The sequence below is a fragment of the Papio anubis genome, chromosome 4, assembly GCF_008728515.1.
Source record: "Papio anubis isolate 15944 chromosome 4, Panubis1.0, whole genome shotgun sequence".
NCBI lineage: Eukaryota > Metazoa > Chordata > Mammalia > Primates > Cercopithecidae > Papio > Papio anubis.
The window spans coordinates 114,714,227-114,733,650 of record NC_044979.1 but is presented as its reverse complement, the minus strand read 5'-3'; the positions used below and the strand labels follow the sequence as shown (position 1 = coordinate 114,733,650).

General features: G+C 57.4%; 1 protein-coding gene across 2 annotated transcripts; it reads left to right on the top strand.

Annotated features, from left to right (window-relative positions):
* Nucleotides 1-3,542: 3,542 nt before the first annotated feature.
* On the top strand, nucleotides 3,543-19,247 carry MYO1G (myosin IG). Of its 2 annotated transcripts, none has more exons than XM_009202994.4 (23): nucleotides 3,543-3,668; nucleotides 3,777-3,879; nucleotides 5,709-5,917; nucleotides 6,123-6,216; nucleotides 7,130-7,295; nucleotides 7,540-7,593; nucleotides 9,722-9,832; nucleotides 10,156-10,272; nucleotides 10,879-11,103; nucleotides 11,200-11,345; nucleotides 11,785-11,899; nucleotides 12,050-12,220; nucleotides 12,442-12,512; nucleotides 14,003-14,077; nucleotides 14,224-14,356; nucleotides 15,101-15,267; nucleotides 15,659-15,866; nucleotides 16,079-16,302; nucleotides 16,853-16,997; nucleotides 17,416-17,520; nucleotides 17,746-17,859; nucleotides 18,785-18,939; nucleotides 19,014-19,247. In XM_009202994.4, the coding sequence occupies exons 2-23, from the start codon at nucleotides 3,785-3,787 to the stop codon at nucleotides 19,168-19,170; spliced, it is 3,057 nt and encodes a 1,018-aa protein (XP_009201258.1). In that variant the 5' UTR covers nucleotides 3,543-3,668; nucleotides 3,777-3,784; the 3' UTR covers nucleotides 19,171-19,247. The 2 variants fall into 2 exon arrangements, with proteins under 2 accessions (XP_009201258.1, XP_009201259.1); XM_009202995.3 differs by lacking the exon at nucleotides 3,543-3,668 and adding an exon at nucleotides 4,841-4,960 and having other exon boundaries at nucleotides 3,766-3,879.
* Nucleotides 19,248-19,424: the final 177 nt, after the last annotated feature.

Genomic DNA, 19,424 nt, shown 5'->3' with positions numbered 1-19,424 from the left:
TTTTGAGATGAAGTCTTGCTCTGTCATCCAGGCTAGAATGCAGTGACATGATCTTAGCTCACTATAACCTCCGCCTCCTGGGTTCAAGCGATTCTCCTGTCCCAACCTCTCAAGTAGCTGGGATTACAGGCATATGCCACCACACTTAGCTAATTTTTGCATTTTTAGTAGAAATGGGGTTTTACCATGTTGGTCAGGCTGGTCTCAAACTTCTGATCTCAGGTGATCCATCTGCCTTGGCCTCCCAAAGTGCTGGGATTATAGGCGTGAGCCACCACACCCAGCCTCCAGTGACTTACATTCAATTTACTACTGACAGTGAATGGAAAAGCACCCAAAGGGGCCTGCAACAGGAGGCACAGCATCTACCCTTGTTGAGGAGCCAATTCTAGACTGCAGCTGAGCAGATTGTCTAGTCTGCAGCTATACCATGGGAGGAGTGGGGTATGAACCGGAAGCCTCACATCCCTGCTTAGAAAAAAATCCCAGGAGACAGCAATTCCTGATAGCCTCCCAAAGGGATGGAACAGGGAGTGGAGCTGGCCTTATGGCAGTGCCTCCCAGGCCTCCACCCTCAGTTCCAGAAGGTTTTGGGAAACCCTTCAAAAGCACCAGCCCAACAGCCTGGAGGTGGAGAGGAGACCACACTTGTCAGAGCTTGGAAGGACTGAATGTGAATTTGCCTAAGAGGAGCCCCAGGTCTGGCCCAGGGTGGAGCCAGAGGCTGCCCACTTACAAATTTGGGGATTTTTCAGGCTCAGTTGAGCTGTGTGGCCTGTGGCCTCTGAGAGTATGCGCCTTGGTAGAGCCATTCCCCTACAACTAGCCCAATGGTAGCACCTCAGATGAGGTAAAAAAATTTTAAATACAAATACTAAGTTATGGTACATTGTGTAGAGCTGAAAAAGCAACTCCCCTGAAAGGGGACATTTTTCTGGGGCTGGGGATTTGCTGCAAGGTCAGCACCAACAGAGCACGCCTGGGATGTGAAGATTGCATCGTGGAGGGTGAGGGCAAGGGGACTGTAGATGCAGCAGTAGGAGCCTTGGTGTTGGGAGGTATCGTGAAACTGATCCGGATGAGATAATGAGAGTGAAACTCACCAGGGCCAGGATGGTTTCCTCAGCCCCCGCCAGGCTTGAGTTGGTGGTGGCCCCTCCTTGCTGTCCTTCCATTAGGAGCCTCTGCCTTTGTTTAGCTACCTGTTTTACCAGTCAGACCCTGTAAGGAGCATGCCCTGGGGATGCCCTAGCAGACAGAGCTACCACTTGTCCTGCCTTCTGAGGACCAGGCCGTGACTCTGACTGACTGGCTTTCCCTGGGGTTTGAGTAGGACCCACTGAATTCAGTGCTAGAAGGGCCCAGAGGTCTGTTGACCCAGGAGGGAACTTCCTTTGCAGTGATGTCATCTTGGCCTCAGTTTTTTTTTTTTTTTTTTTTTTTTTTTTGAGACGGAGTCTCGCTCTGTAGCCCAGGCTGGAGTGCAGTGGCCAGATCTCAGCTTACTACAAGCTCCGCCTCCCGGGTTCACGCCATTCTCCGGCCTCAGCCTCCCGAGTAGCTGGGACTACAGGCGCCCGCCACCTCGCCCGGCTATTTTTTGTATTTCTTAGTAGAGACGGGGTTTCACCGTGTTAGCCAGGATGGTCTCGATCTCCTGACCTCGTGATCCGCCCATCTCGGCCTCCCAAAGTGCTGGGATTACAGGCTTGAGCCACCGCGCCTGGCCGGCCTCAGTTTTAATAGATGTAAAACGAAAATAACAGTAACTCCTACAAGGGTCATGAGAATCAAATGAGGCAATGCATGGCAAATTTGTGCAAACTACCAAGGAAGGACCAGGGTCCCAGCAACCAGCAGCGTCTAAAGCAAGGGCGGGCAAACTCCTCCCGCCGGCGAAATCTCTGAGCTAGGAGTGGTCTTGACATTTTTAAGTCATTAGTGGCAGGGGGGAAACCCAAAATAGTATGATTACGTGACAGATGAAAAGTTTGCAAAGTTCACATTTCGGTGTCCTTAACGTTTTCCTGGAACACAGCCATGTTGGTTCCATTGGTTGGCTTGACTCCCTGGGGGTTGGGGAAGTGAAACTGAAAAGGGAGATGAGCTGGCAAGAGTCTGGGTGAGAATTCCCAGACTTGAGTGTAGGTTTGGGAAACCCTTCAAAAGCACCAGCCCAAGAGCCTGGGGGTGGAGAGGAGACCACACTTGTCAGAGCTTGGAAGGACTGAATTTGAATTTGCCTAAGAGGAGCCTCAGGTCTGGCCCAGGGTGGAGCCAGAGGCTGCCCACTTACAAATTTGGGGATTTTTCAGGCCAGTGGTCCCTTATCGCAGATGGTGCATGACTCAGTTTTATTAGGTACTTGGATACTTTCAGTTTTATCAGGAATACGTTCACTTTAAGGTATTTGAGAGAAAAAAATAACCTTAACTTGCCTATCCATTACTTCGAAGTTTGAAAAATGGGATGACTGAAAGACAATAGTTAAAATAGTGCTTACGAGTACAACAAATCTCAAAGGCATCATATGAATGACTGAAGTTTGGGAATTCTGGAGTCCAGTCTCTGACCTCCCTGTATGAGGGCAGGGGTAAAAGAGAAATGTTCCCAGTCTATTTGTAGGATGAGAGAGAACTGTGTCCATTGGACCTTTGATGAGAGAATTGCCCCAGTGTTCTTAGAGGACCTTTGATGAGAGAATTGCCCCAGTGTTCTTAGAGGATGGGTGTGACCTGCCCCAGTCTGTCCTGGGATGAGAAAGAACTTTCCCCAGTCTGCCTAGAGGCTAAGAGAACTGCACCCCTCCCACTTCTTCCAGGAGACGGGCACCGAGTGTCAGGAATGCAGTGTTTGGAGATTTTGGCCACTCCCCAAATGCAGCCACTCCCCAAATGCGCTGCCTCATCTTCAAAGCGCAGGGACAGCAGCTCTGAGATGAGGTCCCCAGGGCTCCAGGCACGTGCCTGGTCCTCACTGGGTTTATGGGGGATCAGCTGGATGCAAGTACAAGGCAGAGGACAGTTAGGGGTCCCACTGAAGGCCAGCCCTATGCAGAGGATGCTCTGGGGTCCTCCGTCCCTCCCCCGTGGTTGGGGTGGGGAACTGCAGTGCTAGGACCACTGGTCCTTGGCAGGTTACACAAGAAGCTTTGCTCATCTACACCCCAGTGTGGCCTTCACACTTCAAAGAAGGCTGTTGCCCCCACCCCAAAGGCCTGGATATTAGGATCTTTTTTCATTTTTGTATTAATGTACAATGTACATACAGTAAATTGCATCTAGTGTTCAGTTCTGACTTGACAGACACGCACAGCCGGGTAACCAAGATCACGTCAAGAAATCCTTCTTTAAACTCCCACAAGTGACTCTAACGTGCTACCAGGGTTGGAAACCAACCCACAGAGTCTTGTCTCCTGCTTGTGGGTGGAAGGGAGCTTCCGAAGGAGGCCAGCAAAGAACCCTCCAGAGCAGGGAGGACCCAGCATCCGGCCCCTCGGCCCTGGCGTGCAAGCGGGTCAGACCGTTAGGCACAGCCTCCCTGTGGGGCGCAGTGACAGGAAGCAGGGTTTAGAGCACCTCGAAAGGGAAGGAGTGGCAAGTGGGGAGGGCAGCCCCTCCCAGGACCAGAACCCACTTCCTACTTTACACCAGCACTGGAGGAGGCTGGTGAGGCAGGGCGGGGGCGGTGGGGCCTCCCCAAGCCTTCCCTTCCCCTTCCCCTCTCCTTCACTGTCCTGCCGGCAGGCACAGGAAGGTGAGGCAAGGTGTTTCCAGCCGGCAGGATGGAGGACGAGGAAGGCCCTGAGTGTGGCAAACCTGACTTTGTGCTTTTGGACCAAGTGACCATGGAGGACTTCATGAGGAACCTGCAGCTCAGGTAGGCCCAGGGCAGGAGGCGCTGGCTCCCCTCCTCCAGGGTCTCCCACCTTGCATCCTCACAGAGACCTGAGGGAAAAAGGAAGGCATGCTGCTGTCCAAGGGAGGGGGCAGTGGCACACACCCACCCAGACCCGATGGGGCCGAAATGAGCGCCTCAAAGCACGGCCCCAGGGGACGGGAACAGACAAGGAAGCAACTGTCCCTGTCAGGGCCGGCAAGTCAGCACTGGATCTGCCCACCACCCCAACCCACCCCTGCCTCCCACACAGTCCAGGTGTCTTCTGCCCCTTCTTTCCTGCCCGAAGGGGCCAGGGCATGACACTTCTTGGACAGATAGGTACCAGGCACTCTTTCCAGCAGGGACCAGGGGCACCTCTTTCCAGCCACTTCCCAGCCAGTTTTTGATGTTCCCTCAATGCATCTCATGGGGCCAGGCCATGGGGCCTGGCCTGAGCCCTGGGGACACTGAGATGAAGCAGGCAGCCTCCACCCTAGGGTCCAAACATTCCCACCAGGTTGAGGTGACATTCTTTTGGGGTGCATGGAGTATCACAGGACACAGTTGGTAGAAGCAGTATCAGAGCTCAATTTACCATCAAGGAGGGCAGGTGGAGGGCAGGGAGAAGCCCGGGAGGTGGGGGCATGGCACAGTAGGGTGGCCATGCAGGCAGCTGGGTCTCATGCCAGGACTCTCATGGAGGGGCAGAAGGCTGCCTGCTGTGTGCTCGGGAAGCTCCCTGGGGAGAGCCTGGGGACCAGGAGCCCCACTAAGCACAGAAGTCAAGAGACCATGAGCCTGGCCCAAAGAGAGGAGGGCCAGCCAGGAAATGAGCTAAGCCTTTGTGTGCATTGTTCTACCTCATTCTTATAAAATGAGCTTATGAAACACTGTCCTCTCCATTTTGGTGATGAGAACACTGAGCCCTGGAGATGTGGGTGACTTGTGCCCTCATCCCCAGCTTGTAGGAGGACAGGAGCTGGGCCCAGGAAAACCCATGTCAGAGGTGGTGAAGAAAGAGGAACCTCAGGACAGGCCCACCCAGGACAGGCTGCTGGGAGACAGGGCCATCCAGGGAAGGGTGGGTACCACACACAAAGGGGAGATGGGGCTGAGGGGCAAGCCTGCCAGTCCTCCTCCCAGGGGCAGAAAGGTCGAGAGAAGGGCAGACATCCACCCACACTGGTGACCAATTTTGTGAAGGGAAGGGTCAAGAAGTCTGAGGCTGTGCCAGGGGAGAGGCAGCAGCCACTGGCCACAGGCTTGGGGGTGGGGGGTGCAAAGACAATGACATCAGGTGCTGGGCACTGTTGCCCCAACCCCCTCCCTGTCATCTGGGTGGGGCTGGGTGGGGTCCCCTTTTGTCTCTGGGTTCCCGCCCAGGCCTTGAGACAGGAAACAGCCGAGGAGGCCCCTCCTTTCCCTCCCAGCCCAGTCACTCCTCAACCCCATCTCCCCATCTGCCCTGTGGGGTTCACCCCAGGAGCCAGCTCTGACTCACAGCGCCCAGTGCAGTCTTGGGCAAGTCTGTTTCCTTTGCAAAATGGGTGGTCATGTTTCCAGTGACCTTGGGACCCCTGGGGAGACCATTGTGGACTCTAAACTCTATACCACAATGGGGACAGTCTCTGAGTGGCTCAGCTCACCCAGGACGGCACCAGGGAGACACAAGGTCAACACCTGCTCCCTTCTTGCTTCTCCTCTCTCAGCCCCTTGGGGTGGGAGTGCTGGCCTACTGGGGCCAGGCCCTGATATGGGCTCTGGTGAGAGGCCTGTGGGTGCCTGTAAGCCTGTCAGTGCTGAGGCCTGTCTGCCCCTGCTGTGTCCAGGTTCGAGAAGGGCCGCATCTACACCTACATTGGTGAGGTGCTGGTATCCGTGAACCCCTACCAGGAGCTGCCCCTGTATGGGCCTGAGACCATTGCCAGGTACCAGGGCCGCGAGCTTTATGAGCGGCCACCCCATCTCTACGCTGTGGCCAATGCCACCTACAAGGCGATGAAGCACCGGTCCAGGGACACCTGCATCGTCATCTCAGGTACCTGTCCCTGCAGCCAGGCTCCCACCCTCAACATCTTCATTTGTGAACATTTGGGAGGGCCATTAGAGCATCTCCTGTGCCCTGTGTCCTGATGGGGGCCCTAGCACCCCATCTCACCAGTCTTAGGGGTGTGAGTGGGCATGGGGAGCTGGGCTAAGAGATCGAACCTGGCTGATTCTGTCAACTCTGGTCTTTCCGGCAGGTGAGAGTGGGGCAGGGAAGACAGAAGCCAGTAAGCACATCATGCAGTACATTGCTGCCGTCACCAACCCAAGCCAGAGGGCTGAGGTGGAGAGGTGAGCAGCAACGGGCAGCCCTGGGCCTCAGCATGGCAGGCCAGGGACCTTGGTGTGGCAGGAAGGACTGACCCTGGGGAGCGAGAGATGGCAACTGGAGTCTAGCTCAGGTCAAGTTCAGCGGGAACTTGGGAAGTTTCCAGATAACGCCAACACACCTGGAGGTGAGACAGGGTGACCCATGCCAAGGACCTCTCCTTGGGTGGATGAGACCCAGCCAAGGGACCCAGGCTACCAGCTGGGAGGAGGCAGCAGCCACAGGTAGGATAAGGAGAAGTGCAGCAGAACCCAGAGATGCTTGAAATGGCTCATGGACAGGGCAGCAGGCGGATTCCATGGAAACTTGGAGAAGCTGGCAGGCCCTGGCCAAGATGGCCAAGCATGCCAGGTGGCTGTGTGGGTGGTGGCCAGGAGCCTTGAAACCAGTAAACCTGTTCCTTATGGAAGCAGCTTCCTCTGTCAGCGCCTGTCTCTTCCTGTCAAGAGGCAGTGAGATGGGATTCAGGGGGACAAGCAATGTCGGTTCCTGAGCACATATGGCCAGCATCACTGCCCACCCCTGCAGCTGGAGGTCTAAGGCCCAGTGGTCAGAACGGCCCCTCCTCACCAGGCTGCAGCTGAGGCCTGGGAGGGGAAGAGGTGGCTGTGAGAAACAAGGACCTCAGTGCTACACAGACCATGCCAAACACAGCCAGCCTGGCAAGTGCATTTCCCAGCCTCTCAGAGGTGAAGTGACCATCATACAACCTCAGAGGCAACACTGGGCGAGGCCAGGCCATTGGCTCCCTCTCAGCAAGTTCAGAGGAACCTATCCTGAGATGCTGTGATTTCTGTTGGGAAGACTCGGGGGCAGGGACAGCCTTCCCCAGATAGGAAGTCTTTGCCTTGAGCCCCAGCCCCTCTGCCCCGACAGGGTCAAGGACGTGCTGCTCAAGTCCACTTGTGTGCTAGAGGCCTTCGGCAATGCCCGTACCAACCGCAATCACAACTCCAGCCGCTTTGGCAAGTACATGGACATCAACTTCGACTTCAAGGGGGACCCGATCGGAGGACACATCCACAGCTACCTACTGGAGAAGGTGGGCAGCTGGGCTGAGAAGACCTCCATGGGGAGCTCTGGCTGAGAACCATCCCAGGCCTGGGAAGGTACCCATCCCAACAGTGCAGCCTAGGAGGGCTGAGCTCTCTCTCCCTGTGGCCCTTCTCTGGGCCTCAGTGTCCTCATAGTCAGGACTCTCTGACCTCCACCTGGGAACGCTCAGATGGGGTCCCCAGGGTCAGACTCCTCCCCAGGCCTGAGTCCATCTGCCCCTCTCTCCTCAGTCTCGGGTCCTCAAGCAGCACGTGGGTGAAAGAAACTTCCACGCCTTCTACCAGGTAAGCCCTGAGGGTAGGGGGAGGAGGAACAATGGGGTGGGGAAAGGGAGGGCAGCAAGTTGGGCCAGCTTGTGATCCGTCTGTCACTACCCCAATTCCCCCTCTCTGCCCACTCAACCCCACCTAGCCCATCATCCTCACTCCCCACCACACTCACCCCAACTAGTACCCCACACCCCACAAACAAGAGGGTGTGAGCTTATGGGGAACGAAAGCAGGATGTCCCCTTTATCTGAAACACTTCCAGATGAGGGCTCTCTGGGGCCCATAAAGTGTCTCTGTGCACAATAAGCTCCCCACTGAGGTGGGCGTCCCCACAGGCAGTGTCTCTAGTGGTATCAGAGCTCAACACTGAAGTGATGCTCCTGGGGACACGGGTATTGACTCTGAGCACCTCTCTGAGATAAGTGCTCCCAGGGACTGTCTCCACAAACTCTGACACCCCACTGAGGTGGGAGCTCCCTGGAAACAAAGTGTCTCTGCAGTCTCAGAGCTTGACACTGAAGTGCAGCTCCCTGGCACACCAGTGGTGTGTTCACAAACTGTGGGCTGCCCACTGTGTCCTCTGGGACACTGGCAGTGTTTCCACAGATTCCGAACTCCCCCACTGAACTGGGAGCACCCTGGGACTGGGGCAGTGTCTCTAGGGACTTGGAGCTCCCCACTGAGTTAAGAGTTCCCTGCAGCACAGACATGGTCCCCACAAACTCTCAGCTCCCCAGTGCAGTGGGAGCCCTCTGGAACACAGCAGTTTCTCCACAGAATCTGGGCTACCTTCTGAGGCCCGAGCTCCCTGGTACACAGGCAGTGTTTCCATGGACTCTGAGCTTCTTACTGAGGTGGGAGCTCCCTGAGACAAGCACAGTATCTCATAGACTCTGTGCTCACCATGAGACAGGAACTCCCTGAGTGGCAGGCAGGGTATCCAGGGACTATGAACTGCCTGCTGAGGTGGGAGCTTCCTGGGATGCAAAGAGTGCCTTTAAGGACTCTGAGTTTCCATGGCGTGATGCTCCCTGGGACACAGCAATGTCTCCACGACTCTGACTTCCCACTGAAGTCACACTCTCTGGGACATGGCAGTGTCTCTAAGGACTCTGAGCTCCACTGAGGTGGGAGCGCCCTGGAAACTGCAGTGTTACCAGTGAGTCTGCGCTGAGGTGGGAGCTCACTGGGAAACCAGCAGTGTCTCTGTGGACTCTGAGCTTTCCTTGAGGTAAAAGCTCCCTGAGACACTGGCAGTGTCTCCACAGACTCTGAACATCCCCCTGGTGGGAGCCGCTGGGAACACAGAGGGCATCTCCACAGACTCTGAGCTCTCACTGAAATGAAGCTCCCTGGGACTCTGGCAGGATCTCCACAGACTCTTACCTCCCCACTGAAGTGGGAGATTTTGGGACATGGGCAGGGTCTCCATGGACCTGGAGTTCCCCCATTGAAGGGGAGGTTCAGTGGAACATGGGCAGTGTCTCTAATGACTCTGAGCTCCCTTGGACGTTGCCAGGGTCTCGGCAGACTCTGATCTCCCCATGAGATGGGAGCTCCATGGGATTTGGGCAGGGTCTCCATGAACTATAAAGTCACCACTGAGGTGGGAGCTCCCTGGGACACAGAGAGTTTTTTCAGACTCTGAACTCCCATGAAATGGAGCTCTTTGGAGCATGGACAGTGTCTTTAAGGACTCTGAGCTACCCACTGAGGTGGGAGCTCAGTGAGACACATGAAGCAGTTCTCCACAGACTCTGGAATACCCACTCAGGTGGGCCGTGTCTTGAACACAGGCAGTGTCTCTACCAACTCTGGGCTCTGCTCTGAGGTAAGAGCCCCCTGGGACAGGGGCAATATCTCCTTGGATTTTGAACTCCCACCAAAGTGAAGCTCACTGGGACAGTGGCAGCGTCACTCCACGGATTCTGAGCTCCCACTGAAGTGGAGCTCCCTGACCCACTGAACAGCTGAATGGGGAGCTCGCTGGCACACAGAAAGTGTTCACACTGTCTGACCTTCCCCCATGTTTGTTGGTTCAATGCTGGAAGGAAGCACAAGTCTGTTTGTTCTCCTGCCCCTGTGTGTGTACGGGGGAACATCTTGATAGCTTATTTGTCTAAAGGATGTCTGTGTCCTCTAGTTGCTGAGAGGCAGTGAGGACAAGCAGCTGCATAAACTGCACTTGGAGAGAAACCCTGCTGTATACAATTTCACGCGCCAGGGAGCAGGACTCAACATGATTGTGCACAGCGTGAGTGTGAGGGGCACCAAGGGCTCAAACTGGGCTCAATGTCAGGGCCTAAGTGTGGTGGCAGGGAATGGGCAGCACTCAGCACAGGCCAGGGTAAAATGAACTGCTTGGGTGAGTGGGGAGGGTGCTCGGGGTGGAGGAAAAATGGCTGATGGAGGGGACAGAGTGCAGGGGTGAGCAGGTGCCTAGGCCGGAGGAATCAGGGTTCAGGAAGGGGACAGGGGAAAAGGGTGAGCAGGTGCCTAGGATGGAGGAATCAAGCCTCAAGGACAGGTGTCCTGGGCCCAGTGTGGTTTTGGAGTGATGAATCCCTTCTACCCTAGGCCTTGGACAGTGATGAGCAGAGCCACCAGGCAGTGACCGAGGCCATGAGGGTCATTGGCTTCAGTCCTGAAGAGGTGGAGTCTGTGCATCGCATCCTGGCTGCCATATTGCACCTGGTGAGCCTGGCTCAGAAGCCTGGGAGGGCTACCTCCCCACAGGGGTTTCCCAGCTGGGAGGCACCCAGGGAGGAGGAGGAGACTGGCTGGAGATTCCCCAGCAATGTGCTAGGCTGACTGCCTCTCCTGCAGAAGCTGAGATGCTTGAGTGATGAGCTCAGTTGGTATGTGGTCCAGACCCCACTCTTAGGGCCAGGGCAGCCAGGCACAGTAAAAGCTGAGCATCATGCAGACTGCCTCTTAGTGCAGTCATGAGCTGTGTGGCTTTGGGTGCATTTACTGAGTGCCTCTTGGCCTCAGTTTTCTCTAAGGGGCATGAGGAGTAAGTTATGCAGGGTTCCTCTAGCTGCTGGGAGGATGCAATGGGGTCGTTTACATACCATTTGGACTCGAGACCTTGGCAAAGACTCTGGTGTGCCCATGCCCCCTTCCCCCAATCTCTGGCTGTGTCTGTGCCCATGATGAGCAGCTGACCACGCCGGTCTGAGAAGGAGCTATACTCTACCACATCCATGTCCCCTGTTTTCCTTCCTCCTTTCTGTCCAAAGTTGTCCAGGCTCCTTTGGGACATGGAGCCTGGACTGTTTATGGTTTTCCCACCACCAGGGAAACATCGAGTTTGTGGAGACAGAGGAGGGTGGTCTGCAGAAGGAGGGCCTGGCAGTGGCCGAGGAGACACTGGTGGACCATGTGGCTGAGCTGACGGCCACACCCCGGGACCTCGTGCTCCGCTCCCTGCTGGCTCGTACAGTTGCCTCAGGAGGCAGGGAACTCATAGAGAAGGGCCACACTGCGGCTGAGGCCAGCTACGCCCGGGATGCCTGTGCCAAGGTACTTTGGAACAGGCACAGGGAGGGAAGCCCAGGAGGCCTTCATGGGGGAGGCCAGGCCAGAGGCAGCAGGAAGTAAGGTGTTCCTATCTCCTAGGCGGTGTACCAGCGGCTGTTTGAGTGGGTGGTGAACAGGATCAACAGTGTCATGGAACCCCGAGGCCGAGACCCTCGGCGTGATGGCAAGGACACAGTCATTGGCGTGCTGGACATCTATGGCTTCGAGGTGTTTCCCGTCAACAGGTGGGTGGCCAGCCAGCCACATCTCCACCTCTGATGCTCAGCGGCTTTGCCCACTTCGTACTGGAAAGCTCAGCTGGGGCTGGGCAGCAGGAATGTCTGGGTTTCTCCCAGCTAGTCCCTGGGCCCAAGGCTCATGCCTCCCAGGCCTGCCTCACCTGCACCATCTGGCCATTGGTGCCCTGATGGAAGGCAGAATTACAGGGCATGAGTAATTCCTGGTTGTGACTCCTAAGTCCACTCCAGAACGCGCGTGCAGGAGGTGTGGGTAGGGTAAAGGAGGAGTCCAGCGCAGGGATGCGTAAGCCACAGGGAAGCCATACGGGGTGCTGGCACCAGAACCCTTGATGAACGTTAGCAGAGATGTTTGGGGGAGTAGCCATCCATTACCATGCACACCACAAGCAGCGACCTCCCCTCTGAAAGGCCCACCCACCCCCAGCTTTGAGCAGTTCTGCATCAACTACTGCAACGAGAAGCTGCAGCAGCTGTTCATCCGGCTCATCCTGAAGCAGGAGCAGGAGGAGTACGAGCGCGAGGGCATCGCCTGGCAGAGCGTGAGCACTGTGGCCTGGAGGGAGGGCAGGCGGCAGGGTGCCCATGGGGAGGGGCCCGGGCTGGCCTGGCAGGTGGCTGAGTGTGGGGCGGAGGAGGGGAGGTGCCCTGAAAGGCTTTGGGAGCCTCCCTGCTGGCTGCCTTTGCCCCAGGTTGAGTACTTCAACAACGCCACCATTGTGGATCTGGTGGAGCGGCCCCACCGTGGCATCCTGGCCGTGCTGGACGAGGCCTGCAGCTCTGCCGGCACCATCACTGACCGAATCTTCCTGCAGACCCTGGACACGCACCACCGCCATCACCTACATTACACGAGCCGCCAGGTGCCCCCGGCTGTCCCAGCACCACCACAGTGGGCTGGTGGGACCTGCCCCACAGGCACCACACTGCCCATACCTCGTGGGGACTGGGTGGGGACCCAGCTTTGGTACCATTGTCGTCACTGTGGCGACCTTCTCTGTCCTGGAGGTGGGGAAGCAGGGCTATCCCCTCATACAGACCCCCGACACACCTTTTGTGCCTTGACCTCAGCCTGTCCCCATAGCTCTGCCCCACAGACAAGACCATGGAGTTTGGCCGAGACTTCCGGATCAAGCATTATGCAGGGGATGTCACGTAAGGGCCCTCTCCCCCCCACATCCCTGGCCTTCCCACAGGCACCATGGCATGTGTCATGGAGCAGGAGTGCTTCAGGAGAGTGGTTGGTAGACAGGTGTTATGGCCCCTTCTGCCACCCCCACCCCTTTAAGACACTGAAAACATGCCAGACAGCAGATTCACAAGTGACAAACCGGAAACAGGGTTTGAGGATAGTCGTTAACCATGGCTGCATTCTTCTGGGAGCCTTTAAAAAATACCCACGTCTCATGTCTGGGCCCAACCCTATGCCAGCATCTGTGGGGTGGGGGCCGCAGGCTGGTGAGGTGGGAGTGGGGAGGGAGCAGAAGGTGCAGAGTGGGCCAAGATTCTACATTTCTAACAAGCTCCCAGGTGAGGCCTCGCTACCATACTTGGACCACGCTCCCAGTGCCAAAGCCCAGGTGTCCTTCAGAGGTTGTCATGATGGCTATTAATTTATGTGCTGCTTGCCGCATCCCAAAACGATTTAAGGTGACTCACAGCGAGGTACAAGTGTTTCATGAGAACTTCTCAAGGAGGGGAAATAGAGTAGATGATGGCGACAAAGCAGCCCAATATCATCTACCTGTATCTGTTTGCAAAATCTACGCCCTGCCTGCATGAGGTGGCTCATGCCTGTAACCCCAGCACTTTGGGAGGCTCAGGTGGGTGGATCACCTGAGGCCAGGAGTTTGAGACCAGCCTGCCCAACATGGCGAAACCTCATCTGTACTAAAAATATAAAAATTATCTGGGCATGGTGGCACATGCCTGTAATCCCAGTTGCTCGGGAGGCTGAGGCACGAGAATTGCTTGAACCTGGGAGGTGGAGGTTGTGGTAAGCTGAGATCACACCACTGCACTCCAGCCTGGGCAACAGAGTGAGACTATTTCTCAAAAAGAAATAAAATAAAATAAAAAATAATAAAAATCCAGTCCCTGAGGCTTCACAGGTGCTGCAGTTGGAGCCAACATTTAGCACTGACATTTCTAGCAGTCCAAGAACTAGACAGTGATTCTGAGGCTCTCAGTGCCCACAGATCAAAATAGGCCCAGGACTCAGGAGTTCCTAGTTCATAGTTGTAGTCGCTGATGTTTATCAAAACTCGGTAGGCACTGTTCTGAGCGATTGATGTATGCTGAGGCACAGAGAGGTTGAGTGGCTTAGGCAAGGTCACACAGCATGCATGTGGTAGATGCAGGACTCAGTGCTAGAACATTTGACTTCGGAGTTGGGGGCTTAACCACTCAATTCATCTTCCAGGAGAGAAATGTCTCCTGAGGGAGGGAGTCTTAGGTGATAAAAGAGAAAGCAGGTGTGAGGGGGAAGGAGAGGAGCCAAGGCAGAGGGGGGAAGAGAGACTGACCTATGGGAACAAAGGCAGATGGGAAGAGAATCATCTCTGCCCTGGGGGCTGCTGGGGTCATCAGTACTTTGGCCTGGCAGCCCCCGCCCCTGCTCCCTCACCAGCCCTGGCTTCTGGCAGGTACTCCGTGGAAGGCTTCATCGACAAGAACAGAGATTTCCTCTTCCAGGACTTCAAGCGGCTGCTGTACAACAGGTGAGCATGGCTTGCTGGGCACCATAGGGAGGGCCAGGGCCCTGGGGCCCCAGACACTCTAGGGTCAGGCATTGACTAGCATCACAACAGGGGTGGGCGGGGCTGCTCTCCCTGAGGATGGCTGGGAATTCGGCCTGTGTCTGCAGCACGGACCCCACTCTACGGGCCATGTGGCCAGATGGGCAGCAGGACATCACAGAGGTGACCAAGCGCCCCCTGACGGCCGGCACACTCTTCAAGAACTCCATGGTGGCCCTGGTGGAGAACCTTGCCTCCAAGGTATGTTCCACCCCTCTCCCACTCTGGCTGTTCTGGATCCTTCTCTCTGTGCCCTCGGTGCCAAGTAGGGTCCCAACCACCTCTGTACACCATAGTGGTGGGGGGAGGGTTCTTGTCCTGTCTGTATGAGCCACATCTGCTCCAGCAGGGGACCCCGCCTACTGCACAGGTGAGATGTGGGGCCTCAGGGGCTGGACTGAGGCTTGATCAATCATGGGGAACCCAGGCTTCTCCTTGCCCCATTGTCTCTTGAGCAGGGAGGCGTTTGAGGAGACCCTGTTGGGAGACTGGCTTGACCCAGCCCAGCTCTTGGCAAAAACCCAGGATTCTTCTGGCACGTGGGGCCAGAGAGACAGGAAACACAAGCTTTCTTGGGGAGCTTTGGGTCCAAAGTCAGAGGGGGAATAGGTGAAGGGTCGGGGAGAGGACATGTTAGCATGAGGTGAGCTTAACAACAGAACATCCAGAGATGTCAGCCCCTTTTGGAAGGAGAGAAGGAAGGCAGATGTGGCCTGCTCCTGCCTCTGCCACACCCACCTGCCCGACCAGGGGCTGGAACCTGGCTCTGAATCTGGCCTTGCTGGCCTCTGCCCAGCACTTAGGACTTCCAGGGCCCTTGTTCTGCTGATTACCCTTGTTTGTTCCTGACTCTCCTCCTGGCCTGGGACCTTGAGGGGTTGATGTGGGGCAGGGTACACAGTGCTGCTGGCGCAGACCCTCTCCAAGTCCCCTCTGTCCCCGCAGGAGCCCTTCTACGTCCGCTGCATCAAGCCCAATGAGGACAAGGTGGCTGGGAAGCTGGATGAGAACCACTGTCGCCACCAGGTCGCATACCTGGGGCTGCTGGAGAACGTGAGGGTCCGCAGGGCTGGCTTCGCTTCCCGCCAGCCCTACTCTCGATTCCTGCTCAGGTACTGGTACCTGACACCCATCACTCCATGGGCCGTAGTCCGTATGTGGAGTCCAAGGGGTAGGAGCAGAGGGTCCCCAGTCAGCACGTCGCAAACATCGATACAAGCAGGAACCAGCACGCTGCTGGCCTCAAGACACCAAAATATCTGGGAGAACATGTGTGTGAGCACACGCATGTGGGGACACACAGGTGGGAACATGGGTATGAGAGCTGTGTGAGGACATGTATGTGAGGACATGTGTATGGGAAGACACATGTGCACAGGTGTCATAAGTGCTCCAGGAACACACTGTGTATCCCTGCCATCTCCCCAGGTGTGGGGTGGGCAGGGTGGGCTCCATGATCTCTCCCCGAGGCCTGGGTCACACTGTCCTGTCCTGTGATGACAGGTACAAGATGACCTGTGAATACACATGGCCCAACCACCTGCTGGGCTCCGACAAGGCAGCTGTGAGCGCTCTCCTGGAGCAGCACGGGCTGCAGGGGGACGTGGCCTTTGGCCACAGCAAGCTGTTCATCCGCTCACCCCGGACACTGGTCACACTGGAGCAGAGCCGAGCCCGCCTCATCCCCATCATTGTGCTGCTATTGCAGAAGGTGAGGTGGGCAGGGCAGGCAGACATCCACTATGGGGGTGGGGAAAGCTTGTGTCCCAGGGGCTACAAACACACTTGTAAGTTTCACAGGCGTCTCTGCTTGATGGAGACAGGCCAGAGAGTGTTTAATAAATGCTTAGGGCCAGGTTTGGGGCTAAGGGTTAGGGCCTGGCTGAATTTGACTGCGTATCCCATCTCGCCTGGCCCACCCAGGCATGGCGGGGCACCTTGGCGAGGTGGCGCTGCCGGAGGCTGAGGGCTATCTACACCATCATGCGCTGGTTCCGGAGACACAAGGTGCGGGCTCACCTGGCTGAGCTGCAGCGGCGATTCCAGGCTGCAAGGCAGCCGCCGCTCTACGGGCGTGACCTTGTGTGGCCGCTGCCCCCTGCTGTGTTGCAGCCCTTCCAGGACACCTGCCAAGCACTCTTCTGCAGGTACTACTCTCAGTCCATCACACTTTCCATTCAGCCAGCATCCACTGAACACCTTGACCCATTATCCCTGGCCTGCAGTGCCTGGACGGGAGACACACCAGCCCCCTTAATAGGTGGGAAGGTGGATTCTGTGCCACATTAGCTGACTGCCCGTGTCCCCCAGTTGGTGCAGAGTCCTGACCATGTTGGGTACTGTGGTGGGCATTCAAAGTCCAGGGCTGCAGCCTGCAGGGGGGAGCCCGTCAGGGCTGGGAAGTAAGGGGATTCTGCATCTGAGTGGGGTCTTATTGAAGGCCAAGCAGGAGTTCTCCAGAAGGATGGGCACAGAGCATGCTCAGAACAGGAGGGCGCTGGGCGGCTGCTGGTCTCTGGGTCACCTTCCAGGAACAAGCGTTAGGCACAAGGGTCTGATACCAGAGAAGCCGGCAGAGGTTGGGACATAAAAAGGTGTCAGCGCCAGGCTGAGGTCTTGGCTTCCTCCATGGAGAAGGGGCTCAGCGAGCACATGAATACATGGCCAGCATCTGTCTGACTGCATGCCCTCTCCCAGGTGGCGGGCCCGGCAGCTGGTGAAGAACATCCCCCCTTCAGACATGGCCCAGATCAAGGCCAAGGTGGCCGCCATGGGGGCCCTGCAAGGGCTTCGTCAGGACTGGGGCTGCCGGCGGGCCTGGGCCCGAGATTACCTGTCCTCTGTAAGTGCCAGGCGAGTCCAGGGCTGCCGGGGGAGGTGGGCTGCCAAAGAGGGCTCTTGGCTAACGCTGTGACCAGTTCCCCTCAGATGTCCTCTCCCAGGCCTGGGGTTGTCTGAGGCCCTGCACCTCAGCCCCTACCAGAGCTCTGCAAGGTATCAACCTGGATTTCAGGAGCAGTGGCCTTCCGGGGTTGGTGTGGATGACAGGAGGGCCGGGCTCAGATGCAGCCTAGAAGTCAACACAAGAGGGCTCTGCGCCCTCAGGAAATCCAGGGCTGCTCAGCTCACGCACATGTCTGTGTGACTCAGTTTGCTGAGATGAAGGATAGCTATGCTGATTCACAGAGAGCTGCCATCAATTGAGTCTGGTCGCATGACTCAATCCCAAGCAGCGCCCCCTCCCCTCCATCTGTCCTCAGGCCACTGACAATCCCACAGCATCAAGCCTGTTTGCTCAGCGACTAAAGACACTTCGGGACAAAGATGGCTTCGGGGCTGTGCTCTTTTCAAGCCACATCCGTAAGGTTAGACAAGGGACAAGGATGGCTTCAGGGCTGTGCTCTTTTCTAGCCACCTCTGCAAGGTTAGAAGCTGGTGCAGAGTTCTGGGGGGGCACTTGGGAGAAAATGGAGGCAATCCCAGCCCAGGCCCAGCTGCTCTGACACTCCCGAAACTGTGGACAGCGGGGAGGGGAGGCAGTAGGGACTGCCGGGGCAGCACCAGCCTGGGCCAAGCCACCTCTCGCACAGGTGAACCGCTTCTACAAGATCCGGAACCGGGCCCTCCTGCTCACAGACCGGCACCTCTACAAGCTGGACCCTGACCGGCAGTACCGGGTGATGCGGGCTGTGCCCCTTGAGGCGGTGAGCATCGTGGGTTGGGGGTAGCGTGCAGCATCTGTGAGCGGCACTGCTGGGCTTCTCAGAGTCCTGCATCAGTCTTCTCCCCACTGTCTACCTGTGATGGCCCAGACCATCCTAAAACTCAGCGATGGTGGCTCCCGTGCTGAAAACCCTGCAGTGGCTTCCCACGCCCACAGAGTGAAAGGTCTCGTCCTGTGATCCCCACCAGCCCAGCCACCGTCCGCCACACTCTCACACTCTAGCCAAGCCAAATGGTCCCTTCTCCCAACTTGTGCCCAACTAGGGGTTCTCCCACCTGGGCATTCTGGGACCTGAGTCCCCCCCGCCACAATGTCAGGACCTCCTGTGGGATACGGTCCCGGCCACTCTGGAACCTTCTGCTGAGCTCTGTGGCCTACTTGCTCCCTTCATTAGCAGTTGCTGTTCCCATAAATTCTCTTTCCCACAGGACGGGGGCAGGGATCAAGGCCAGGCTACCTCGGGGTCTCCCACAGTTTCAGGGGTCCCATGACTGTCCCAATAGAAAGGGCGGTGAGTGCCTCTCTGTCTAATGCCGCAGCCCAGAGCCGGAGTGGTTGTTTAAATGTAGTGAAAGTGACCTAGAACTAAAAACAGCTCCTCCAGGCAGTAGCACATGCAGGGGCTCAGCATCCACAGGTGAGCAGCGGCGGCCCTGTTGGACAGCAAGGATCTAGAACTATCGGTCCTGGAGAAAATCCTATTGTGCAGCGTCCCGCCCAACCTTCCCCCGTCAGCAGGGTCCTGAGAGGGAGGAGAGGGTGGTGGGGGGCTGGTGGCCCTGGCGAGGGCGGCTCTCCCCGGGTGCGGTTGGGGGTTCGGGAGATGCTTCCTGGGGAGGGGGTGAGTCCGGTTAGGCTGGGGTGCGAGTTGAGGCGGCTGCACCCTAACCCCGCGCTCCGCTCAGGTGACAGGGCTGAGCGTGACCAGCGGAGGAGACCAGCTGGTGGTGCTGCACGCCCGCGGCCGGGACGACCTCGTGGTGTGCTTGCACCGCTCCCGGCCGCCGCTGGACAACCGCATTGGGGAGCTGGTGGGTGTGCTGGCCGCACACTGCCAGGGGTGAGTGCGGGCCGGGCGGTGGCGGGCACGAAGCCCCGACCGCGCGGCCGCCCTGACCTCTCCTCCTGCCGCAGGGAGGGCCGCGCCCTGGAGGTTCGCGTCTCCGACTGCATCCCGCTGAGCCAGCGCGGGGCCCGGCGCCTCGTCTCGGTGGAGCCCAGGCCGGAGCAGCCAGAGCCCGATTTCCGCTGCGCCCGCGGCACCTTCACCCTACTCTGGCCCAGCCGCTGAGCGCCCGCACCCGCCGCGCCCCGAGGCCGCCGATTGTCCGCCCCGCCCGCGCTGCAAATAAACCCTCTGAATCAACCCGCCTGCTCGCCGCTCCCGCCTCACCCGCAGGGTCTCCGGCCGCCTCGTCGGTCAGGTCCACCCGCGCCCCACTCACCCGCTGGGGCCCCGACTACAAGAGGCCCGGCGCGCCGACGGGGGATAGAAGCCCGAGCTCTCGGAGTAAGCGCTCTCCAGAGGAAGCAGTGCCTTTGTGC